The 26753-nt window shown below is 46.7% G+C and overlaps 3 protein-coding genes across 3 annotated transcripts; 1 reads left to right on the top strand and 2 right to left on the bottom strand.

Annotated features, from left to right (window-relative positions):
• Nucleotides 1-2457: 2457 nt before the first annotated feature.
• PtA15_9A470 (uncharacterized protein) lies at nucleotides 2458-5349 on the bottom strand (the record flags this gene model as incomplete). Its single annotated transcript, XM_053172682.1, has 7 exons — nucleotides 2458-3321; nucleotides 3397-3601; nucleotides 3683-3780; nucleotides 3847-3969; nucleotides 4092-4214; nucleotides 4304-4450; nucleotides 4534-5349. The coding sequence occupies 7 exons, from the start codon at nucleotides 5347-5349 to the stop codon at nucleotides 2458-2460; spliced, it is 2376 nt and encodes a 791-aa protein (XP_053023898.1).
• A 1151-nt stretch (nucleotides 5350-6500) lies between these two features.
• Nucleotides 6501-8027, bottom strand: PtA15_9A469 (uncharacterized protein; the record flags this gene model as incomplete). Its single annotated transcript, XM_053172680.1, has 4 exons — nucleotides 6501-6710; nucleotides 6812-7029; nucleotides 7086-7201; nucleotides 7276-8027. 4 exons carry the CDS (start codon nucleotides 8025-8027, stop codon nucleotides 6501-6503), a joined length of 1296 nt encoding a protein of 431 aa, XP_053023897.1.
• A 1757-nt stretch (nucleotides 8028-9784) lies between these two features.
• PtA15_9A468 (uncharacterized protein) lies at nucleotides 9785-12304 on the top strand (the record flags this gene model as incomplete). The annotated part of the gene is made up of 8 exons (XM_053172679.1): nucleotides 9785-10157; nucleotides 10231-10912; nucleotides 10977-11047; nucleotides 11111-11229; nucleotides 11304-11459; nucleotides 11532-11820; nucleotides 11892-12002; nucleotides 12069-12304. The coding sequence occupies 8 exons, from the start codon at nucleotides 9785-9787 to the stop codon at nucleotides 12302-12304; spliced, it is 2037 nt and encodes a 678-aa protein (XP_053023896.1).
• Nucleotides 12305-26753: the final 14449 nt, after the last annotated feature.

Raw genomic sequence — 26753 nt, 5'->3', positions numbered from 1 at the left:
GATATCTTGGTTGCTTGGGGGTTTTGGAGTCAGAGTGGTTTGGAAGGGGTGCAGATTGGGGATGCACAAGGTTTCAGAGTTGTGATTTTTAGGCTTTCAGAGTTTTGAAACTGCAAATGGCCAGGTTTTCATTTCTATCCCTGTCAAACATCTGTCACTCTATTTTACTCCTTCCAGATGAATATGCATGTTCACCTTTTGCCCACAACCTGCCCCTCATGTGTAATAGCTACAAATTCTGCTCATCTGGACAATCAAAACTCATCAGTTCTCTGTGCCTGTTCCTTGAGACCAACACCCAGCCTCTTGTAGTGCATGTGCCTTTTTCCATTGCACAAGCTAGTAGCCTTAGACCCCTTCCCTGTTTCTCAGCTGCTGTGCCTTTTTCCTCTTGGCTCATTTTTTCCACATCCTTGCCACCTTTTGTTGCAGCTCCAACAAAGAGGTACAGCAATTTGGTTTCTGGTTTTCTTCTTAGTTCAATTTATATGTCTCTGTAATGTAGCTCCTGAAATATGTTATGGTATGTTCTTTGTAGAGGAAGAGGGGATAAAAAGTCTGTGTTGGTGAGGTTTCAGGATCCTACATGGTAGATTGCAGGATGAGGAAGACATTCTGGATCTCCTGCATCTCAAACATTGAGAGTGCAGTGTGTGACATGGACATGTAAGCTATGTAAATGTGAGAGCCTGCACTGAAGAGCCTGTGCTATGGCTCATAACAGAAAATGACTGCCAACTGTATAAATGTTTTTTTACACAACCAAACAGTCTAAAGATTCCATCAGATTTTTAATTTTACTTTTCTCTGTGTTATGAAATTCTTAGCAATGTGTTGGCATAAGCACATGAGATATAAGGGGTGCACAGCGGACTTAGTAGGAAAATGACTGCCAGCTGTACATCTTTTTTTACACACCCAAACATTCTAAAAATTTCAGTTTTTTTTTCATTTTAATTTTATTGGTGTCATAAAATTCTTAGCAATTGGGTGACCTAAAATAGCAACTAAAGATTGCCAAGTACCCATGATGTTTGTTTTGCAAATTTCAGACACCCGTACCCATACACAGCACCTGCTGGCGGCTACCAGGGGTACATTTTGTCTTTTTTCCTCCAAAAATGTATGCCATGTCTTGTGGTTTGCCAGGTCATGGCGGGTATCCTTCACACCTAAACACTTGAATATATCATGATTCAATAAAATTTTTGGGATTTTTGGCATGCAGAAACATGAATTCCAGGTCCCCAAATGACTGCACTTGTTTTGTATCTTAATGGGTGTTTTCAGCATACAAGGAAGCTTCAAAAAACTCACAAGATTCACAGAGGACCATCAGAGGCTTGTCTATTGATTCATCAAAACAAATCTTGAAAAAGTTGCTTCCTTCACCCACAGTACACAAAGTGTTTCAAATCTGCTCCATTTGGGAGTTGGAATTTTAATTTTTGGGGCTCAATTTTCAAGACCCAATTGGAGAAATTAGTATTGACCACTCCATCCAAAATGTTGGCTGTTTTTGACCAACAACTGCCCAAAAAGGGTTCCGGTGCACATCTGGTGGACAGTACTGTAGTCCTTGTGACCTCTCTATGTACAGTGAGCCATCTAATGTTTTTGGCACCACATTTTTCAATGCAGAAGCTCAGGCCACAGACTTCAAGTCATGAGATTGGCTACAAGGGTGGAAAAGAAGTCTGCAAGAATGATTATGAAATAAAAAAAAAGTAAAAATGAAAAAATGAAAAAAGTGAAAATTCTCAAATTTCTTGCCAATTTCTCAGAATGTCCATTACTGTTCAAACCAAGGTGGTAAAATTGGAGAGCACAGTATGGCATGCAACAGGAATGATAAAAAATGAAAATTTTGAAACTTCTTGGGAACTTCTTTTCCACCCCTGAAGCCAATCTCATGACTTGACACCAGGAAAAATAAATTGTCACCAGACATCAGGTGACATCAAGAAACAATGACTGTCACTTTGTTCCTGCTCTGGTGCTAGCACAACCAGGCTACAATGGCCCCTTTGTTTCCTACAGGGGGATGTCCCTGCGGCCAGCTGTGCAGCTGGTGGGTAGCTCATTGGACTTAGGCTGATGTCACCTGTAGTCTAATGACAGTTTATTTTTCCTGGTGCATGAACTCTGTGGCCTGAGCTTCTCCATTGAAAAATGTGATGCCAAAAACATTAGATGACCCACTGCACATATTTACATATCCTCATCATATATTAGTTGCTGGTTTGCCTATCTTTCTTTCTGTATGCTTAAAATCCAAAAGATATGATCAAGAGTATATTTAATCCCAAACAAACAAATATCAAACTGTCTAGGCAGATAAAAGTATTATTTATTTACCACGGGAGGAAAAGGAATGGTTGGGATCTGAAAATCAACAGGTTAGCAGTATAAATGATGGGTGACGAAACCATCAAATTCAACGATCGGAGGAGACGACTACGGATGGGGATTAGATTTGTTGGAGGTTAAGATATCTAGAGCCTTGAGCTGCCTCTGCCGTTCCTGGGCGAGAAGATGATTCTGCCAATCCGAGTTAGAGTCTGAGCTGGATGGAGAAAGATTGGGAGGGCAGGGGCGGTTTGAGAGGGTGGGCTGACGGTCCTGGATAGAGAACTCGGCGGGCTTGAGACTGATGACTTTCTGGTCCTTCTGTGCCTCGACAAGCTGGTGTTGGAACTTCCAGCCGTCCTTGGCGATCGAGCGGAGATGCTTAACGAGTTTCGAAACTTCGGTCTTGTACTTGATCCCCGGCGTCGGGACGAAGGTATGGGTGGGAGAGATCGGCGTGTTCGGTGACCCGGACGTTGTCTGGGCCGAAGAGGATGATGGAGACAGATCATCGTCGCGATTGGTCGGTGAGCCTTTTAGCTCCGAGGCCGTCTCAGGCCAATTGACAATCCGCATCAGTTGCCGATCAACGCCCTCGGGTAAAACTAATTGGGAGATCGCAAACTGGATCTTTCGGATCGACCGGTAAAGTTGGTCGAGCTCCTCCGACCTGGGGTACTTGAACGTCTGGCAGAAAATTGACCAATCAATCTTTTCCCGATCCTCCTCCGTGCTCATTGCCCCAAACTCGTTGTCCTCCAGCCCCCCTTTGCACACGATCCGTGCCTGGTGACTCGACTCGATATCGATATAGCTGTCCTCGACAATCTCGCCATCAAGGTAGTTATAGTTCTTGTAATGGAATGTTGTGTATTCCTCCGGCGGCTCTCGTCCGGCAATTTCTCCTTGGTCAGGTGAGACAAAAACCCATAAATTCCCGTGACTCTTGGCAGAAGTGGTAATTCGGAGTGACTGAAGTCCAACCAAAATATTGCATATTAGCATTTTCCCACTCGCCAAAATGTTCCTTTCTATGAACAAGCTTACTTGCTCTGGATAGGCTTGGGTAGCGTCCTCAAGAATCCGTTCCATGTAGCCTAAACACAACTTGAAGACTTTATCACCCTCTTCAGAGTTACCGAATAGGGCTTGGTCCATCTTGGAGATCGGAAGGTACTCAAATCCAAAAACGCGCTGGGTATTATGGTAGGCCACGAAGATTCCATCCATTTGTCCAATTCTTGCTTGGAACCTGGAAAAATGATGTCGGTCTTGGTCAACAATGTGGTGAACACTGAAATAAAATCAAAAGGTGAAAGATGCGAGGCTCAACTGGTATTTCAAAAACGCTGATCGAATGAGGTCCAAGTATTCTCTTTCGAAGGATTCTAGTGGACCTTGAGAGGTACGGATTTGATACCCGGCAGCATTCTTTTAATCATCGATAAAAATGAGCAAATGACTTCGAAAAGAGTGGAAAAAGAGAATATGACATACAGCATGGTTCAATCGATCATGCCTAATAGCGATAGTCGCTCGGGTCTTGATATCGAACGTGCCATTTCCGGGCAAATAATGATGATAGCAATCCAGTTGGGATCTAGTCATCAACAGATTTGTCTGTCAAATACCAGATAACGTAACTCCTTTTAATTTTTTTTCCAATCACTCCCCCTTATTTTTTTCCCCAAAAATTCAATAAAAACATAGAAAAAACGAATATGTTAGGGATCGTGACATACTTTGGCAAACGCATAGGCTTCGCGTAGTTTGGGCTTTGATGGATCCAGCAAATTCGCGTTATTCTTCAACAGTTTCGCGAACTCCTCATACGGCAATACGAAGAATTTTTCAAGAACATGTCCCTTTAATAGGAAAAATACATTAATGTGGAACCTTCTCTCTGGGGTCTGAGTTTTTCTTTTTTTTTTCGTTCTTCTGCAAGGATGCTTACCAGATTTGAGAGAATTGTGGAATCTGGACAATCTGTTTCAGTTTCAAATGATTTATCAGAATCGATCGAGTATCGCTTTGTCTCAGGATCATACTTGAGAATAATTGAAGCGGGCATCTTAGCACCAGGCGTAAATTCGACTTTTTTCTATTAAAAACAAAAGGCATGGCCAATTTTCAGTTTCCCCTTGAGCCAAGTAGGAGAGACAAATGTATGAGCTAGAAACTGACCTTTGTGGAGGCAGCCTTAGCAGTCAACATGCCGACATTCAAGGGTTTGTTGCCGTTTAACATGAGGTAGATCTGACTTAGGGTCTGAGTCATACTACTCGTACTACCGCAGTATTTACGCAAGTTTTCGTGAGCGAGTTGGACGAGCTGCTTGTCTCTAGAGCTAGTGATGTAAGGAGTTAGAGCATCGAAGTTGAACTGATCAGGGGCGACGAGGTCTTGGAGACGATGGTCGAAATTGTAGACCAGCGTGCGCGGGTCTTGGAGCCAATGCACGCCGGGGTTGAAGAGGACTCGGGAGAGACCATGGGCCAGTGTAGCCACCGGGGGCTGAGGGGTGGTGGGTGTGACGGATTCGAAAGGGATGGATGAGAATGAGAATGAGAAGCTTGTGTATGGTTGGGATGATTGGGAATGGCTTGGTTCGGGTAGTTGAGTGAGATCTAAGGACGGGTTCTTGGTCAACCGGTCTGTCGCTAGCGATTCCTGTTCCTCTTCCTCCTGTCCTTGTTTCCTACCCCGTTTACTCAATGTTGAGAATGGAGTGATGGACCTGGGCACTTTAGGTCGATCGAGATGGTTGTGGGTGCTGTTGGGATGTTTTCGAGTTTTCTTGGGGGGATTATTATCATTGTTGGTCGTCGTAAGCTTCTTCCTGCCGGTTGCTGAACTAGGCCCGGTAGATGATGCTGGTGGGTTAGTACTAAGGTTCCTCGATATCAGTCGCTGAGGAGAAGTAGACGTTCGCCGGGTTGTTGAAAATGAGTTGATGAGAGTGAGCTTGAGCTTGAGATGGGTCCTGAGGTAGGTCGACATCAAGTAGAATCTCCGCGTTCAATTTCAAGTCGGGCCGCTGGTTTCTAACTTTCTTGGTGGTCGGTCCCGGGGAATAATTAAGGATTGACTATCCTCGAAAGTGGGTGAGCTCACTGAGCCACCCTTGGAGAGAGAAGCCCCCCTCGAGGCAACTGCGGACTGCAGCCACCTTTCACAGGGATTTCCAGCTCTCTCCCGCTCCACGGCTCGCAGTCGGATAGGAGGCTCGGACAGCTGTCGGACAGACATTATCCGACGAGTTGTGCAAATTGCTGGGTCCAGGCTCGCCGGACAAAGGCTGTCCGACGGTTGCTTGGACAATCTTGTCCGATTGGATGGTTCATGCAGATCTGCTCTAATCTGACCTAGTCCCTCCTGGCATAATGGTCACACCCACAAAAGCCAGCAGTACTTTGTCAGCCTTGAGGTCTGCTGGGCACAAAAAACCAGACTACAAATAGGCCAAGTTTGCAAAAATTTGTGTGATCTAAGCTCTGCTGGAAATGGTATTATGTATATATTTAATTGTGAATTCACAATGGAGTGAATGAAACTAGATTGCATCAATTGCTACTTTAGACCTTCTTTATCCTGAGATTGTTACAGGGAGAAAAAGACTGATGGGAAAGGAGATGGATAAAAACAAACCATGTACATAACTCGGTATTTCATTTATCCATCTCCCAATTATCCCTCATGTGGCTGTTAAGTTAGATCCTTCAAAAATTCTCAAAAAAAAGATTGCTTCTGTATCCAAAACTCAGCACAACATTCACTTGTTTGATTTCAAAGCACCGTCCCTTGAAGTTGTTCTACATATCTATCAAATCATGGTATGTTCAAAATAGGGGGGTTCACGTTAGGCTGATTTCGAAATCAGTCAAAAAACCTTGTTAAAAATTGATGGCTGCTCATGCAGGTCTATGCAAGGATTTTCTAGAAAATAAATAGAGTTCTCAGCAAGACCTCCCCTTTGAAGGCCTTGCTGAAGGCAATGCTTATGCAGTATTTTTTTTAAGTTTATGCAGGAAGCGTGCATGAGATTTGAAACCATCCGTGACCAGCAGCCGAAATCAGGCTAACGTGAACCCCCCTAATTTAAGGTATTTCTGCATTTGATTCCATCGATGTGATAAACCCAATGTTTAACGTTATATTTTGGAAAGATAAGAACGGTGATTTTCAGGTGAATTCAGAAGTGTTTCTATCTGAGTAAGATCATGTCTGCTAAGTCTAAGTGTCATAAGACCCATTTCCCTCGCGACTGCGGCATGCTCTTTCACTTTTTCTGTTTTGCCTTCCGAATTGTAGAATTCCGCAGCGATCCTATTTGCGGTTAGAATACACAAGGGGATATCTTCCTGTTTCAAGAATGGGCGCAGAAGTCAGTACGACTCGTGTGCATAAAATGTGGAGAGATAGCCACAGATGGTTCAGCTGTCAGATTAAGATCATAAAATACCTCTTTGCAAAGAGTGAGAAACTCCTCCACTTCGTCAGCCGAAAAATGTACATCATTCGAGGCATTCTTCTGCCTAAGCTCGGAGATTCGCGAAACGCGTTGATCTGAATGGGCTCGGAGTCCAGCACTCATCTGACAATGTGGACAAGTGCATCCAAACCCATAAGACTCCATGAGACTCTCCCTCCGAACTTGACTATTCAGTTCTAAGGAACGATCTGAATTTTTCGCTCATCAGGCCCGATTCGAGGATATGCTCATAGAATTCACTTACAGCTAATGGTAAGCTCTTCGCCTTTTGCAATGGGTTTGATGGCTTTGAGGTGCAGAAGCTGAGCGTGAGCGTCCATGCGGTATAACATGTTAGGCCTACAGGCATGATTCAAGCGGCTTTCAAGTAAATTTTTCCAGAGATTAGTCAATTTATTATGCTGGAACAATGAGTTGTCGGAAGGATGACTTACGATCCTACCAACACCACAGCCCCGAATTTCATGGGAGTTTTGAGGAAGCTGGTAAACGTGTTGGTATCAATTAAACTCGAGATAAACTCGTCCTCGTTTTTGCCTTCACCGTGAAGGCGAGCGACAGCAGCACGTGTTCCGATTGGTAAATGATCCATAGCCTGTCTACGAATGGCTCGCCCCAAGGAAGTCGACCATAGTGGTGTTCCAACAGGAAAGAGACCAACAGGACGCATTTGTCCAACATGATCACCAAGACCAATATCATGAGCAGCAACTGCCCCCATGCCACCCTTTTCAGGCATTGCCACTACTTCTATGGCTTCTGTGATATCAGCCTCATCCGAAAGGTCAAGACCATCTTCGAGGCTTTCTTCCAGCACGCTTTCCGGACAGACAATCACCATTCCTTGCCCATAATTGATAGTAGGATTGATAAATATACAAAATTCCTTCGGTTCGTTTTCATTCGGATCCAAAAAGCAACTCGATTTGAAGAAGCCATTCCGAAATGGCTTCGGCGTTGACCTCAAGACCACTTGATCATGCTTGTACACCAGTTTTTCAGACGTGGAAGAGGAGAAGAGAGAACTTCTTGGTTTGCAAATCAAATATGTGCTGTTAGCCCAATGTTCACTGTGTTGGCGAAGTTTCGAATTATCCGAAAGTGTATACAGATTTCGGTCATGCTCATCACTTGCCAGAAGGATGAGAGGATAGATATATCCAAGAGCTATAAATAGTGCTAGCATTCTGTCATTTAGAATTTTGATGAGACATGTACCAATATTTAGGGAAGATAAACACTGGTAAACCAGCTGAAAGATATCCTTTGCGAAGTTGCCTGTCTTTCGGCAGATCTTGTCAACAGTATCACCTGATTCGACGCAACAGTCAATTTACAAAGGTATCCGCCCTTGCCAAGTATTAATTGCAGAACGACACGAACCTGATTAAATAGGCGTCGGTTGCTTCCCGATCGTGGGGGTAAATGCTCCATCAAGAACAGAGCTGTTGACAATCAACAGGGTGGACACGTTTGATCCAATCTTCTCCAGCTTAGCTATAACTACATAACCCAGGTTGCTGCTAGTCATAGGTTCATTGGATTTCATTTACGATTTAATCAGTTGAGTGACTCCACCTCATTGTCCAGGATAAGAGGTTGCCTTCATACTGGTCAACACAACAGCAAGTGTATACATACTCTGATCTCAGAGATCCAATGTCTTAGGCTAAAAAAAAGTCCAATTAACTCACTGCAAAAAAAAAAACTGGGCCAACTGTGAGCAGTTGACATGTGAAAACTCTGAGCAGTCTTGTGGCAACAGTGGGCCAGTGCAATGTGTGACAACATTTGGGCCCAAACACGCAAGACATTGGGTGTTATTTTAAAGAAAAAACTGTTGGTTTATGAAAAAAATCAAGACAAGCTTTCCTGGGTACGGGGGTTTGTATTCAGACCCGGCACACATTCATTATCTTTGGTATTAATGATTATTAAGTAATAATTTTTTGCAGAAGGTTGCCAGCCACAAACATCTCCAGCATTACTCTATAAGTTCTTGAGGACCCTATCTACAGATCCACTGAAAAAAAAGTGGGAAAAGTCGAATACTTTTTTGGGGGGAATTCACAGTGCGCGAAGTGTTTGTCAAAGGGCGCGCACTGCGTCGCAACGTCGTGGATTGGTCGCCTACAGTGCGCGAAAAGTCCGTAAATTGATGAAGACATAGCTTATGCTTGAGGTTGAAAAAACAAATAAGTAGGCTTAAAGAATGATTTTTGGATGTTGTCTAATCAGACCTCATTCGGGGGCATCTGTATGTCGGTCATTGCATAGTTGTGAATGATATGTTCTTGTTCTTGGTGTGCTCAGTGCTTTTCCCCGACTTGGACTTTCTTTTGATCAATGTTTCGCTTGCTGTGCTCTAACTCACTAAATATGTCGTGATGTTCTCCATTATTCTCTTGCCACTAAATTAAATTGAAGAAAATCTTCAACCTTCTTGTTGTCTGTTTTCAAAAATGAAGGAGTGTGAAGACAACAATACTGAAAAAGCACAAGCATGGTCAACAGTGAGAGAAACAAAATGACAAAAAATCACGATGATTAACATGGAAGGCAGAAGAGGAATCATCAAAAGCGGCCTCTCCCGTGCTTTGTGTTACCCGCTGACCACGAGTGGCTAGTTGTCTTTAGTCAACTTCAGCTGGGAACCAGCCTCGAGGAAGGAGCAATCAATGGCCGCCGGAACGAAACGGAAGAGCACCCGGCTGGTCGCCATCGACCCAAGCAAACTCACACGAACAGCGACCACCACCAGCAACAGCAACAGCAGAAGCAGAAGCAAGAAGGTCAAGCTCAGCTCGCTGGAATCGCTGCTCAATCCGAGAAGAAGCACCGCACCAGCACACTCACACTCGCAGGATGGACAGCAGACAGCCTCCGTCCCTCGTCAGTCTCTCTGCAAATCTTATCCTAACCGTTTTTAACTGAGCAACCACCATGGCTCGTGACCCAGACACCCCCACCCAGGCCGACGGAATGCTATGGTCCGACAGGTTCACGCCCTCCGAGCCCTCCCAACTAGCCGTCCATCCCAAGAAACTCGCCCTCGTCCACGCCTGGCTGTCCGACGCCATCCACGCCGGCCCCCACACCCGCAAGTACCGCAGACTGCTCGTCCTCGCCGGCCCCGCTGGCGCCGGAAAGAGCGCCATCATCCACACCCTTGCTCATCACCCCGCCCTCCACACCTCCGCGCCCCCGCCTGCTAGCACGTCTTCTGCTAGGTCCGCTCAGTCTGCCCTCTCGGCCCCCGCCCTCGACGGCATCGGGTACGAGATACTCGAGTGGAAAAATACCGGCAACGAGTCGAGTACTCATCCCCCCCGTTTTTTCATGGCTGGAGTGGTGCTTATGTGCATGGGTTTTTTTTTTTTTTCGTGTAGGCGTTTCGAAGCCGCAAGAGTTCGGTTTATGGCTCATGAGGGCCAGTGCCGGGCCGACGCTCTCGTTCAATGACGACGCCGACGAAGAAGAAGGCCCGACCGGGCTCTCCCCACCGTGCACGGGCAGTGCCCGGGGACCCAAGCTACCGACGGTGCTGCTCGTCGATGATCTCCCGAACCTGAGCCACGCCGACACGGGGCGGATGTTCGTGGATGCGCTCCGCCAGCATCTCCACAGTCGGCGCCCCGCCACGCCGCCCCTGGTCGTCATCATCTCCGACACCAGCGTCACGCCGGGCGCGCACGGCTTCGAGGAACGAGCGGCCGGCGGCTTCGCCGGCCCCGACGACCGGCCCATCAACGTCCACACCCTCCTCCCCACCGACATCCTCCACCATCCCGCCGCCTGTCTCCTCAAACTCTTGCCCGTCAATAACACCCTCATGAAGAAGCTGCTCGCGAGGACCGTCCAGATCGCCGCGCCGACCACCCCCGATCCTTCCTTCCTCCCCGGCCCCAAACATCTCGACTTCGTCGTCGAGGCGTCCAACGGCGATCTGCGAGCCGCGCTGAATAACTTGCAGCTCTTGTTCGCGCTGCCTTCTCGCAAGATCGGCAAATCGGGCGACAGTCGATCTAAGAGAAACGATGCCCTGTCTGGCCCCCCGTCTCTCTTCAACAGGTCCATTCTTCCTACCCTCATCATCCATGAGAACTTGCTAATTATTCGTGGCCTTCTTGTTTAGACAGTTACTGGGTTCGCGCGACGAATCGTTGGTCATCTTCCACAGTCTAGGCAAGATCTTATACAACAAACGTACTGTCCACACCGTCTCCCCGGAAGTGGCAAAACGGTTTCTGACATTGGTTTTTCGATTAGGATGGGGCGATGATGCGAAAGAGGATGCAAAAGATAAGCGGGTCCGGGGGCCCAGACCGGACCCCTTGCCGGCCTTCTGGGCCGCATACCAGCGGCGCCAGATGAAGACGGACATCGATGTGAGCCCCACAAAAAAAAAACAGCAACCGCCATAAAGTTGAACGGGTGGCTCTTATCTTCTTTTTGGAAGTAGAAATTATACGCCGATCTGAGTGTCTCAGTTGACCAGTTCGTCGTGTACTTGCATCACAACTATCCCCCGTTTACGGACACGGTTGACGAGGCGGCGTCGTTCCTAGAGTACCTGAGTCTCTCGGACGCGACGATGACGATGAAGGAGCAGAACCGGGTCAGTCGGGGGGGTTATCCTTGTATGTAGAGACCATAGATGACGGGGGGAGCTGAGAAAGGACTGAGACAGTACAACCAAGCGGCGATGATCAGCTACTACCACTTCCATCTCTCCGCCCGCGCCGTCCTGCTAGGCCTGCCCTCGCCCGTCACCCGCCGCGGCCAGAAGTTCTTCAAGCCCGCCCTCTGGGGCCATCTCCGCCAGCTCAACGAGAACGCCGCACTCGCACACGCCGCGCCCCTCCGCACAGACCTCCTCGCCAGTCTTCGGCCTCCCCCCGCCCCTCTCAATCAACCCACCGCCGACGACCAACACCGCCATCTTCCTGCGCGCCCCGCCCGGGGCCCAACGCCTCCAGGTCGGTCCCCATTCCCCCCCTCTCAATCGTGCATTTCTTCTTACGTCTTCCTTCTGCGCACTTGGGCACAGACTGTTGGTCGGTCTTGAGCGCGTCCAAGACCGTCTTGGCCGTCGAGGTCCTGCCCTTCCTGGGCCTGCTCGCCTCGTCACTCGGCGCAAAGCCCGGCGCCGATCATCCAAGTGAAGTCTTTCCCTCTCTTTTCCCATGCATCTTCGGTGTTGATTGTAGTGGGGGGGGGGGGACAGATGACGAGTTACTGGAGCGGTTCTCGCGCTGGGAGTACCCGAATGCGCGCCCGACCGAGGAGCAGCTGTCCGAGGACGACGTGCCCGACTGCTCCCCGCCCGAGCCCCCGCCTCCCGCCGCCCGTCCGCCCCCGCCCGACCCCGACATCGGCCTGGAATCCCTCCAGCCCCGCCCGACGGCCGGCCTCGACGAGGAGCCGCTGTGGTTCGAGGACGAGGACGATATCGTGGACTAGAGCCTCTGCTCATCGTCTCCCGCTGGATGGTGCATCCCTCTTCGATGTATTACGAATATGCTGTGTATGTATTTGTGGGGGTTGAGAAAGCGAATTATGTGAAGAGACATGTAGTGGTAGAACTCCCTGATGATGACCAAGGGGCCATTGTTATTCAAGGGGAGTAATGTTGGAGTACCATTGGAATTTCAGCATATATTACTGGATGTTGCCTGACACCTATTCACATCAATTTTTGAGGCAGGCTAAATGCACACCAAAGATTTACTTCATGCACACCAAAAATGGAGTGAACAGGAGTTCACTCCAAAATTTTTGGTGTGCACATGTGTCCACTCCAAAATTTTTGGAGTGGATGATGGTGTACTCCAAAAATCCCCAAAAATTGGAGTGCCCAACCATGCACTCCAAAATGTTTGGAGTGAACACCAGGGCACTCCAAAACCAGCACTCCTCCCATCATGATTGGCTGGTCTGCACCGCCCACAGAGGGCAGTACATATCCCTCTCAATGACCGGCACAGAACGGTCATCAAGAGGACAGACACAGCACTTTTGATGACCGGGAAAGACCGGCCATTGAGAGGACAGACACAGCCCTCTTGATGACCGGGAAAGACTGGCCATTGAGAGGACACACCCCTCTCGATGGCCGGGAAAGACCGGCCATTGAGAGGACACACCCCTCTCAATGGCCGGGAAAGACCAGCCATCAAGAGGACCAACCCTCTTGATGACCGGGACGGACCGGCCATGGGGCAAGAGGAAAAAACCCCTCTCGCAATGACCGGGACTGACCGGTCATCAAGAGGACAGACACGGCCCTCTTGATGACCGGTTGGTCCTCGCCATTGAGAGGACAGGCACAGCCCTCTTGATGACCTGGAAAGACCAGCCATCAAGAGGACACACCCCTCTCAATGACCGGGAAAGACCGGCCATCAAGAGGACACACCCCTCACAATGGCCAGTCAGTCCCGGTCATTGAGAGGGGTATGTCCCCGGTCTTTACCGGTCATCGAGAGGGCTGTGTCTGTCCTCTTGATGACCGGTCAGTCCCGGTCATTGCGAGAGGGGTTGTTTCCTCTTGCCCCATGGCCGGTCTGTCCCAGTCATCAAGAGGGGTGGTTCTCTTGATTGCCGGTCTGTGCCGGTCATCAAGAGGGGTGTGTCCTCTCAATGGCTGGTCTTTCCCGGCCATTGAGAGGGGTTTGTCCTCTCAATGGCCGGTCTTTCCCGGCCATTGAGAGGGGTGTGTCCTCTCAATGGCCAGTCTTTCCCGGTCATCAAGAGGGCTGTGTCTGTCCTCTCAATGGCCGGTCTCTCCCAGTCATCAAGGGTGCTGTGTCTGTCCTCTTGATGACCGGTCTGTGCTGGTAATCAAGAGGGATATGTACTGCCCTCCGTGGGCAGCACGGACCGGCCATTCATGATGGGAGGAGTGCTGGTTTTGGAGTGCCCTGGTGTTCACTCCAAAAATTTTGGAGTGCATGGTTAGGCACTACAATTTTTGGGGATTTTTGGAGTACACCATCATCCACTCCACAAATTTTGGAGTGGACACATGTGCACACCAAAAATTTTGGATTGAACTACTGTTCACTCCATTTTTGGTGTGCATGAAGTAAATCTTTGGTGTGCATTTAGCCTGCCCCCAATTTTTTCATGGTGCAAGCACTGAGAGCGGCTTTTGAGACTGTGCAGCCTGTGCCTTACCAAAATACGGGGCACCAATCAAGCCATGCCAAACGGGTACCCAGCCATGGCAGAGAAGGAATGTGGTGGGTCTGCAGAAATGTTGTTCTTTGGTCTCTGTGAGTGGCAGAGAGAGGGTGGATTCTGGAAATATTGGGCTGGGGTGGCCGTTCAAAAAGAATCAAGGGAAAAAGTGAAACATGTTAGCCAGGAGGTGCTTTTGGCAGCAATGGGGAGTTACATTATGGATAATGGTAGCATAACAGTTTTTGAGCTGTCATTGTTACAGTTACTTGAAATGACAGTGTGTTACATTACCCCTGAAATGTAAGAGACAAATAGTGCTTGCTACATGATTGGCTCCTGCAGAGTGCCAAATAACTGATAAAATTTGGGCTGTAAAAAGCCTATTTTGGCCCTTTGGCATGTTATCCACTGCTGTGGATCTAGAAGCTGCCGCTTACCCTGGGCCTGCAGGTTTGCACCCCTCACTGTGTTTGCATGAGGGATAACAGTGCCACCTTTGAGAATGTGCGCTTAGAAGACCCTCTCAAGGGGCACACCTTTGGCTGGCACAAGGGCGGCGCACCCAGGCAAGGCTAGAGGGCAGGAGTTTATGCAGATTGATGATTTTATTTGGTATTTTGGAACTGTCCAGTTTAATATTTTTTTTCCTGGCTAGGGCATCCCTGCAAGGTCCCCCACAAAAACTGGGGCCTCACCCATGGGTACCCCTGAGAAAAGCCCTGCATATGTTTCAAGAATGGTGCTTGGGCCCCCAAATCTCATGCAGAAGTGGGATGCCCACACACTCCTCATTTTTGCCTAAACGTGTGTGCCCGGTGCGCAGGTTCAAGGCACCCGCACATTGGCACGCACCTAGGGGTGGCTCCGTCAACCCTAATGTGCATGCTTGCCCATATGGGTGTTGAATGCGGGCCTGGTGCTCATATCTCCTTGTTGTGTTAAGAAGAGCCGGTCAAGGTGCACAAGGGACCGCCTTGTGAACTGAAGCCACTTCATGCATAGCCTTGATAGCTAACTTATCTAAGTCCCTCTATTGGAGGGAGAGCACCATCCCACAGGGACACTCCTTTGCTTCCCCAAGGAGGAAGCAATTAGTTAAGCTATAGCCTTGATAGTCACACTTGTTTTTTTTTTCTTTCTGTAGTACTTACAGCACGTTATATTTGTAAAGCTTCCATGGCCCTTTCACGTGGCAATCCATTCCATTGTGTTTTCTTGCGCAAATGAGTGTCAGTATTTACATAGCGGGCATCCACTTCTGGCACTCAGCACAACCTTGTTGTGACTATGTGTGTAGAGATCAGGGGGGACTGCAGAGGCAGGCTTTGGAGTATTAGTTCAAACTGAACCCTCAGTAGAGAATGTCAAAACGGACCCGGGTACCATTTACACCACTGGTACCCGCACAGTTTTTGCCAAAAACAGGCACCCGGCACTGCCTGGTGGGTACCACGGGTCTTTTCCGGCTTTTTTCATCAAAGAGATCATCAAGGGGGGTCCTTGATGACCGGAATGGATGTGTCATCATAAGTTCCTCCCCTTGATGACCAAAACAGGTCGGTCATCGAGGGGAGGATCTTTCAATGACCAGAACAGCAATGACCAACCTGTTCCGGTCATCAAACAGGTTGGTCATTGTCATTGAGGGTACTCCCTCAACAACCAGTACACACTTGTCATCAAGGGGAGTTGTTACTCCCCTCAATGATTGCACCAGGGCCATCCTCAATGACCTGTCCTGGCCCATGACCGGTCTATTTTCAGTCATTGAGGGCAGCTCAAAGCGGGGTAAGGGCCGGGGGTCCAAGGGTTACCCGATTAACCCGCCGGGGGAAAGCGGTACTTGGGGGCGGTACCCGGGTACCGCACCACTTTTTCCAAAAAAATGGGCACCCGGCACCGCCTGGCGGGTGCGGGTGCCGGGTACCGGTTGACATTCTCTACCCCTCAGGCTGCTTACTCAGCAAGGGATAAGATACAGTTGCTTTTGAAAATTTCTGAAGCATGGCCAACAGCAAACTTAACAAAGTCTCCCAGTGAGTCAGCCCCACAGGGTCTATGTCTCTGATGGGAGGTTGCACTTTTTGCCGCGCCCCCCAGAAGGCAAGGGAATTGTGCTCAGTTTGAGCCAACAGAGTGTATGAATGTCAATACGCTGCATTACATCACCCAGGATGGTGTGTAAGGACTCCAGTGGGGAACACAAGAGTCTTGAGAGGCAGATTATAGATCACAGGTCTGTATTACCGGGGCATCAAGTGACGGCTAGCCAGGAGAGATGTGAAGGGCAAGATCTCTCAGTATATAAAACTCAGGGGATCAGAAGGGAAAGGAGAGAGAAGAAGGAAAAGGGGAAGGCTTACCTAGCCGGGAGAGATGTGAAGGGCAAAATCTCTACTGGCTAGAATGTGGAAGGGAGTGTAAACTAAATATCAGGCTGATTATCTAATCTAGTGAAAGCTATGTGATATCTTTGTGAGACCCCAAAGGAGGGGGATTACATGGTGGCCCAGTGGTTTGTGGTGCAACAGGCTTGGCTTCAGCCTCAGGTCAGGCTGGAAGGGGGAACAGACAGCACAACCCTTAATGCCACTGGCGCAAAGTACTACTTTTGATGCAAACACAATCCTGCAAATCAATTGTGGGATGTTATATATCTTGTTATAATCTCAAATTCCTCAGCAGGATGTGGCAAAATTAAGAAGATAATTTTCAGATTGAGTCTTTGCCCAAGATTAATGACACCTTGTGTGTAAAAAAGAATCAGTATTAATCTCTGAATTGAAATTCCATTTGCCAGACGGAGTAAGCAGAGAAACATCTTGGAGACATTTTCTTTGTGTCATTTTTTATCTTCAAGAAATAAATCTGAGAGTGGGAATGCAGGAAGGATTTGAGTGTGCAGCAGGACGTGGGAGAGGCAAACTGAAGATTGCCAGTTTGTTCAAGCATTGAGGAATTAGCTCAGGCTGCTCCTGAAGCTCAATCTGGAGTGTAAACATTTCTGTTAGGCCAAAATGAAGGTTAAAAGTGAATAGATGCTTAACATTGGGAAGGACATAGAATAATATTTCTTGACGTACAAGTCCCAAGAAAGCCCTGAAATTTCTTGGCTGACCCTTCAATGCTTTGAATTTATTTTGAAACAAATCATCACCAGTCAGTCATCCTTGACGTTACTCTCTGCTGTGAATTGGTTGTAGTCAATCAATCTGCTAATGCATGTTTTTGCCAATTGCCATGTTGAAGCATCCTATGTATTTTTCTTTATTCCCAAGATGAAAACCTACAAATAAACGCAGGAGGAGAAATCTTTAGTTGAGTAGTATCAATCCAGCCAAATTACTTGTGCAGAAAATCTTAGCAGTGATTGACTTACCACCATCAACTCTGGTGTGCACAAAACCATTGATACCCTTCCTTTTGAGCCAACTAGAAATTCAGGTTGGATTGATCATCTTGTGGCCAACTAATGTAAACAGATGGTTCTTCCAATGGTGATGAGAAATCACTCACATTTTTTTCCCACAGTTACGGGGTTTAAATCTGGTGTACGGAGGAAATGTAGGATATTAGTCTGTTGATTGGATGTGGTGAGACTCTGAGAGGTGGCTTGACTCACGTGTCAACCCAACCAGTTTGGTATTTTCCCCCACCGGACCTGGAGCAGAGGCATACACCACAGTACCAGCTATCATTGTTTTTGTACCATGCTTCCAAAGGCATTTCTGAAAAACCAGCCCAATGATAACTCAGACTTGGGATTGGTTTAAGCACAGCAGACAGTTGGAATAGTCATTAGAAAAATACTTAAATGAGTAACTGTGACCTGCAAAGAGAAAGGAAGGAGGAAAGAGTGAATAGCCTTTTCTTTAAGCAAGCCGCGCAGTCATATTTGTTTGAGTGACAAACCTTAGCTGATGTTATAGTATTGTATTGACGCTCCAACTGGTGCTCTTGACCAGCCTTCAATTGATACTTGTCATACTACGGAGGGTATTTGCAAAGCGTGAGTGGATTGTTCCTGGCATACCAATGACTGAGCTGTCAAGACTTGGGCTCATGTCCTGAGCAAAGGAAGTGCAAGGAACTGAACCCTAACCCCGCAAGGGGGATTGGTGAGTCCGCACAACCCCTAGGTGCATGCATATTCATGACACTCCCAGGCAGATGGATTAAGCTAACACTAATCCTCTGCTACAATATAGCCACTTCAACAACAGAAAAAGCGCCTGAGAGCATGTTTACTGGTGCCGCAAGTTTGGCGCGCAGCTAAAAGTTGAAATTAGCTCAACCAAGTTAGCACGGCTGTTTCAAAGACACCAGTCTTGGCTAAACCACTGTGAAACTACTCTTTGGGGGAATAGAGCTTAGAGAGGGATGAGTGCGTGAAAAGCTGCCTCTCAGGTTGGGAGAGTAATATGGAACAAGAATAAGAGTATGGACTCTTAAAGAAAAGTGTGGCTGATGAGATGTTGAGAATAGTGCTTTCTAGACAAAATCAAGGGGGAAAATATACTGTAAAATATGTGGTAAAATGGGCTATGTAATTCTTATTCTGTGACCAGGGATTCAAAGTGACAATCTGATGGGGGGCAAACAGAATGCGCCAAAGGGCTCTACATTTATAGTGAGGGGATAACAGGTGTTCTGAGAAGAAGAGAAAGATGGGAACAGGGTACAAAAAGCCTCCAACAAGGGGAAAAGGCGACAAACCAACAAGGCATCTACTACATGGCTTGGGATGACATAAGAGGAAACAATAACCATGGCGCATCAGCCGCCATGCGTCTGAGAAAGAGTTATGCCTTGTTGGAATATAGAGGAGTAAGATGTAATGAGAACTCAGGGTCCTTCCCAATAGTCTGGCTCTGTTTGATGGTGGACTTCCTCCCACTTTGAACCTAAATTTGTACATATTTTATTACCAATTGTGGAGGGCCATCCGTGAAAGCAAATACTGAATGGTTTTGAAGCTCCTTGTAGAGATGATTCTAGGCTATTATGAAGTGTCTGTGGGCGTGGATTACATGTACCAGGGTGATTTCTTAGAGTGTGTCGGCGCTGATTCCTTCATAGTAGGTGTCTGAGTGATGTAATAAAGTTTTTGATTAGGCTCACCACACCACCAAGATAAATTAGCTAGCTCAACAATCCATGCTCAAATGTACCAGAAGCAACCCCAGCTACCTCAAAAAACCATGAAGAACCGTACAAACAAGCAACACCGCCTTCTCAAGGACTTTTTTGAATCAGAAAACAAGGATGAAGACAATGAAAAGGACATGAAGGCTAATGAAGGATTACCTCTTGGAGAACTTGACGTATGATGTTAACAATCTTGTATGGCAAGGGTGCTTTTGGGCAGCCAAGAGAGCTGGAAACCTCAGAAGCTGCGGGGTAGGATCAATAGAGTTGGAATCTCAATGAGTGATCTGAGAATGTTCAGACAAAGTCCCATGCCTCTCCATCAGCTGAGTTCAACCTGAACTCAGACTCTGGGAACTCTGACATGCTGTGGGACATCATACACCTGCGTGCCTCTGCGCGTGCAAAAGCAGCAAGAAGAGACAGAGAACCAAACCAGGAAGACAAACAACAGAACTGCACAAAAAAACCACCTGCAAACCCATCCAACACTTGCATATAAGAAAAGAAAAGGCAAAACAAGGAAATAAAAACAAGAGGAAACTAAACCACAACCACACTGATGCACCGCCATGCGCGACAAAAGGAGTCCTGAAATGTCTTGAGACTTGTGCACCCGCCGCGCTGATTGATCTTGAGGCACCATGTGTTGAGTTCTTGATGGCTAAGCTTTGAATCTTGCTCCTTGCAACGCACTGTGAACTGAACCCTGTAACTTTGGGAAATCCTACGCGCCAAGAGCACCTCAAAAACTATCACCACAATGTCCAAATAGGTGATCTTCAGAACTGAGATTGATTACTTCAAATTTCAGGTGACAGGTCCTCTATGAAAAAATTGGACAACTGAAATCATTTTTTCATTAGGTTCTATAGCAGTACTTTTTGGTGTTGACTTTGAAAGAACTCAAAGAACTAAGAGTTTATTTCTTTTTGTTAGTTTTCTAACTACTTTCCTATATACAACTCATAATAGTTAAATGTATAAAAGCGAGAAGCTTCTTTGCCTAAGAGCAGGAGATAGGCCGCAGTCTCTTTGATAAAAGAGTTTTAGATAAAAAGAAAGTATAGTCAAAACAGGTTTCTGTTTCTGGATCTGGATGATTGGTTCTGCGTTAAGTAGATGAGCATTAGCTATCCTTCTCGCTACCAAGGTTCAATCATTCTGTCCTTACTTTGATGGGGCTTTTAGCTTTTGCTGCCCTGGGTTTGGCTTGATTAGGCAAAACGGCTCAGGAGTATCGCGACGTTGTCTAATGACCATCCGTCCCTCCACATCAGCCTTTTTGTTTCTTTAGCCAATCTGCCTACAACACAGTCACTCACTGAGTTTTTCTCCACCTGTTCGAGTGGGTTTGGTTGCGCTGGTCTTTTCTGCTGGGACTGTACCTAGAGAAATGGATAGAGCATTAGCTACTATCTAATCATCATACTCTAGTCTTATAACAACTGCTTACCTTTGGCGCTCGAGTAGAGACTTGCTCTTGGATTTTTCCTTGAGCTTGTTTTTGCTGCTTGCGGTTGTTGTCACTGTATGCATCATGAAGATGTAATTAGTTTTCAAACTCCCGCCGCACTGCGCTTTGTACTGCGGAAAAAGTTTGCTTTTGCTTACCATTTTACGCAGCTTTAGTTTGCAACAGTCTTCTCAATTTATCAGAAGATTGTTGGTCCCCTTGGCTGGTATTCTCACAGACTTTAGCTAGGAAGATTATTATACCTGAAAGCAGGTGCAGTCTCTGCTTGCAAATTCTTGAATACAAGAATGAAAGGAATTTTTTTTCTCTGCACAGAGTGCGCTCTTGTTGTGGCCTACACGTCTACAAGACAGTTTAGCTTTTTGTTAGCTTCCTTCTTTCTCCTTTGACTTATTTTGGTCTTTGCCTTACTTGTTTGGAGGGTTCTCTCCTTTTCAACCTATTCTCCTAGACTCTGAAATAGTGCTTTTCTCAATTGACGGTATCTGTCATACGGCTGGTACATATTCAAAAAGGGTCAGGCTTTACGCGCACCAAAAAATGCCAGATGCACACCAAAAATGGAGTGGATTAGTGCCCACTCCAATTTTATTGCAGTGAACACTGGTTCAATCCAAACCTGGCCTTTTTTAGAATTCACAGGCCTGCACTCCAGGTTGGTTTGGAGTGAACAGCCCAGAACTCCAATCACTCCCCTCCATTACCAGTCTGCGCCGGCCATCAAAGGAGTACATACATACAGGACCCTCCCTATGGCCGGTATAGAACGGTCATTGAGGGGACTCACCACTCTTGGTGATTGGTGTAGACCAGTCACCAAGAGGATAAAACCCTCTCAATGACCAGTCCAGATCATCAAGAGGACTCAGCACCCTTGATGACCGGGACCAACCGGTCATGGAAAGGGCTCAACCCTCTCAATGACCAGCACTGTACCGGTCATAAAGAGGAATAAACCCTCTCAATGGCCAGCACAGATTTGAAATTGAGAGGACTCAACCCTCTTGATGAATGGTCTGTACCAGTCATCAAGAGGGTTGTATGATGTATCCTCTCCATTACTGTTCTGTCAATCATTGAGAGGACTTGACCCTCTGGATGGTGGTACAGAACAGGCCTACCAGCAATGGAGGGTGGTACAGACTAGTCATACCTGCCAATGAGAGGTCTGAGTTGTCAGCAACAGGACAACCCCAGAACCAAAGAAAAAAATATTATTAGAATTTCTATATTTGTTAAATGGTTCTTGGATCTTTTATCCATGTATCCATTTCTAAAAACACATATCCAAGATAATAGGTTCTCATTTTATTCTAAATAAATAGTTATTAAATTAGTCATTGTTTACAGAACTTGCACTATTTACACATAAATTCTCCTTAGTTACATACATACTCAGAAGCGTGTAGGAGCGTCAGAGAACATTTGGGTCTTGGCATGTATCCACTTTATTATAAATAGTCAAGTGTTTAGGCTTGTTTTTATTTTCCCCATGGGATTTATCTTCTTTTCATTTTCAAACTATCCTTTATTTTCCATAGAATTCATACTTTTTCATTTTCTGACTTTACCCAATTGGAGCCTAAAAGCCCTCCTTTCCTGAATAAAGTCCCACAAGAATCCAGTTTGTTGAAATCTTAACAACTTCACCAAAATGTTGGATACATTGACGGTAGATACCTTTTACTCTGTCAATTTGGATTATCTTATCTCATCTCCCCCTCCACCCTGCACATTTTCCAATTGCGGTCTGCCCTCCCCCCAAATTCCTACAACCTTCCAGCGGCTTACACCTGTCCAAGACTTCTGCATTCAACTCTTCCACTTTGAAGCAGATTTGGTCATCCGGTACCCTGGGGCCCAAGTTCTGATGCCCCAATTTGGTGTTGATTGGTCGAGTAGGTCAAGCAAGGTGGACCAATCCCAAATGGTTCCTGTGGACCCTTCCCAATCACCCCCTCAGGATCATTCCCAACCGCCCCCCCCCCCCCCCCCCTTAGTTCCTCCACTTGATCCAGAAAGCGGTCAATCCACCAATACAAAAATTGACCATACCTCCAGTCAAACTGCAAGAATTTGGTGAATCACATGATGACCTTGATCATGGAGAACCTTTGGACATTTCAAGGGAATATGGCTTCAGGTCCAGACCGCCCCCCTCCTTCCCAATTTCTGCGTCAACAACCCGCAGTTTTATTTTCATTGCCAGCCTCCCTGTCAGCCCTCTGCGTGTTCTGACAGCGCAGATATCTAACAAGGAGCCACAAACGTGTCTCCTCTGGCATGAAGTGCGGCAAGGAGACTGCGGATGCTGGGCAAGTCATCAGCGGAGCCATTACTACTGCGCTGACGTGTATCGTGCAGTTCAATTGTAGTTGATTGGGCTTATGCCTGCTTACCAGCGGGCAAGAAGGAATAAGAAGAAGGGGCGAGCTCATATAGTAGGGGAACTCTCTTGGGAATTTCCTCCAGAGTTTTCCTGGTACCAAGCCTGTCTGCATTGCTGATCAGAATCAGAAATTGGGGCCTTAGCACCAGTTTCACTTCTTTCTCTCAACACCCTCCACCTCATCAACCTCCACCTGCCTTTGACTGCACTACTTGGTGTCTTGTAATTCTCTGAGCTGGTCAGTTTGATAGGCTTCCTTTCTTCTCCCTCTTCTCTCTCCCACTTCAGAAACGTGTAGATTCCAGAATATCATTGATCTGCTAGGCCCCGCTTCCAGTGAAGTGGTGTGGCTGCTCCTCCGGCACAGTCAGTTGAGTAGAGAGAGACTCAGGTCTTGTGTTTTTTCTTCTCCTTGCCTTGCCAGCGCTATCCCTACGGTTACTAAAGTATTATTTCCATTCAGGGCCCCGTCACCTTAAAGAAAAGCACTGACACTCCCCCACATCTTACTCCTTCCCCTGAGTACCCAGACCAATTTTTCCAGAAACCTCCTCACCATGTGCATCACTTCGCCTCTCCCTCCCAACAAAAACATATCCCACATTTCCCCCTTCCTCAACAACAAAATCCTCATCCTATTCCTCCAATGAATTCTCACCCCCATTTTAATCCCAGAGCCTTTTATCAACGGCTACCCTGTGTCCTTCCTTGTACTCAGCCCCCCCCCCCCCCCCCCAGTTGAGATCCCTCTGCCACAAGCCTGTGTCCATCAAGTCCCCGAACCACCAAAACTCAAGGATGTATGGTTTGCCAGGGACTTGGTCCACCTTGTTGGTTTACTTTGTCTCATCCCTAATTTTCTTCACATCAACCAAAATTTCTAATTGGAAGAGTGCAAGGTGGATTGGATTCAAAGCCCCACACACAGCCAACTTCACAAGACTGTCACAGACTTCTGATATTAGTTCATCTCATTCCTGCTTCCCCACCTAGCTCAGCAGAGAACCAGACCATTATTCTCTCTGTTGTGGCTAGGTGAGTTCCCCTTTTCTCCACTATGATAGTTGTATATAGACTGACAAGAGAACCGGACCATTATTCTCTCTTTTGTGGCTAGTAATTCATCCCAACCATTGGAGCTAAAATCCTCAGGCTCAGTGCCCATTCTTGTGCCCCTTGAGATAGTTTAGTGAAGGACTCAACTGAGTCCTTACATTGGATCGCTCAGCATTTTGGGTACCATTCATCTGAATTTTGCAAGACCCCGGCCCCAAAGGTTTTATAACAGAGAATGCTCAAGATCAAGGAGTCAATGAATTGTATGCTGATCTTCATGTTCATCCATTCCCCCATGAAAAACTTTTCTTGGTGGATGTCTTTCTGGATGAAATAATTGAATGCTTTGGCAACAAGTTTGTGTTGGAAAATACAAAATGGGCATTGGACGCTTGCAAATAGCAAAATTCAACTATTGGAGAGTACAATTCCCATTTTTGTTCCCTTCTCCATCACATCATTGATGTAGAAAAGAATAAAATCAATAAATATATCTCTGGGCTCAGCCCTTGGATTGTCCGGCAGGCAATGTCCATTACCCCGGGCAAATTGGGTTCATGACAGCCATACAGGTTGCATGGTCCTGCATGTTACATAAAAAAATCACGCGCCCTGTGTCACACACCATTTACAGGACTGGCTGTCATTTATGTAAGATGAGGTGGACAGGTCTGTGAAACCCTCTGCACAGTCACTGTGCATGTGACAGGTTGAAAGTGTGAACTGAATGTCAGGATTGGGACAGCTTGTTATGTACATCTGACATGAATTCTATGACCTGACAGGCATACAGGACCATTTAACCTGTATGCTTCTAATGACCCCAATTTGCCCGGGATTAATAACTGTGAAGTACTAAGCTGGAGAGAAGAAAACTGGGAAGAGGAGAGAGCCCTATTATAGACAAATGTGAGATATTTTATCCCCCTGGGAGGGACTCCTGAGTTAGGGTTTCATCTAGTCTAGACAAGGAATCAGTGGGTTGCTACTTTACTCAACAATAAATGGGTCTGTGGAGTAAAGTAGCAAACTGCACCTAACATTTTTACAGTTATTGTTAACGCTAGTGCATGGATAGCCGCTTCACAGCTATTGTCACCAGCCTTTTTTTGTACAGCTGTTACTAGTAAAGTAATGTGTCATTGAAAGTATCATGTTATTGAGCAATGAAGAGCCAAATTAGCCATTATCAAGCAGGGAAACACTTTATCAAGAAATGAAAGGCCAAATCAGTCCTGAAATGGCCTTTTTTTGCTCAATATATTGATCAATATCTGCTTCTCTGCGCATAGATATTGTAGCACACTTGAAAAAAAACACCTGCCCAGTGTGATATCAATATCAAACCACATTTCCCCATGGCTACTGGTTGGGTTAGTGTAGAGTGACCAAAAAGTGCTATGATAACGTTAAAATATTGATAAATGCCAAGTAGCAACCCACCATTGGACAGGGTAATGAGGCATTTTAGCTGTCAGCAGGGGTACATAAATTATAGATGGCTCTGTCGCACCTGGGTACCCGCAGCCTGTTTCAACTGAATCCTGACATCTGCACCCCGCAGATACCTGCCCCTTGAAACTCACCTCAGCAACCAGAAGGGACCGCTTTTGTTCAAAGAGGCATGGCATGACCTGGCCGACCAGAAGGAAGCCCTTCTGGTTGCAATAGGACCTCTGCGACCAGGAGGTTTTCTTCTGGTTGCTGAGGTCACTTCAGCAACCACAAGATTGTCTTTTGGTCGCCAAGGTTAGTTTGGCAACCAGGTGGTTGACTTCTGGTCGACAAGGTAGCCTCTGTGACCTGGAGGTTACCTGCTGGTTGGGCGCTGAAGTTATTAACCTCTGCAACCAGGATGATTTCATCTTAGGATAATCTCCTCCTGGTCAATAAGGTTTTTCAACCTCTGCAACCGGGAGGATTTTTTATCCTTCTGGTCGCTGAGATACAGCCCCGGAGACCAAAAGGAATCCCTCCTGGTCAATGAGGTTGTGTGTCCTTGGCAACCAGGTGGGTTTTTCTGGCTGCCAAGGCTGTAAAACCTTGGCAGCCGGAAAGGATCAGGCCTTCCGGTTGAAGAGATGGGCAGTTGTGGATTGAATTACCCGGGTCAGGCATCTGCACCCATTGGCAGGTACCCGCAACAGGTTTTCCGGGGCATCTCTAACATAGATGATTTCAGAAGCAATGAAGGGTAGTTACGTTACATTGTGTTATCCGCACAATTTTGGTAACGTAAATACCCCCGTTATCCAGGCCCCCCCGTTACTTTACTAGTAACGGGTCATTTCAGGCCCCGCGTGTAACGTAACAGGCCTCATTTTTGAGGCCCGTTATCGCGTTATGCCCCGGATAACGCAATAACGGACCATTTAAGGCTTTTTTAGCCTCATTTTTTGCTTGTTCTCAGGGGCCCCGCGCGCCTGGATAACGCAAAAAGCATAAAAAAACAGCTTAATCTGGTGCAACAACGTAATTGCACCGGCGTAACGCGTAACGTGTAGATAACAACAAAAAATATGTTACTTTATTGTTATCTACGTGTTACGCGTAGCGTAACTACCCTTTGTTATCAGAAGGCTGCATTGGTGCCACATGAAGATGTCAGGAAGTGGCAGTAGGCTGCATGAAGTGTCATACAGATTCAGTGAGTGCTT

The sequence above is a fragment of the Puccinia triticina genome, chromosome 9A (genome assembly GCF_026914185.1).
Source record: "Puccinia triticina chromosome 9A, complete sequence".
Classification (NCBI taxonomy): domain Eukaryota; kingdom Fungi; phylum Basidiomycota; class Pucciniomycetes; order Pucciniales; family Pucciniaceae; genus Puccinia; species Puccinia triticina.
The sequence above is the reverse complement of the archived record's forward strand: the minus strand, read 5'-3'. Positions and strand labels throughout refer to the sequence as shown.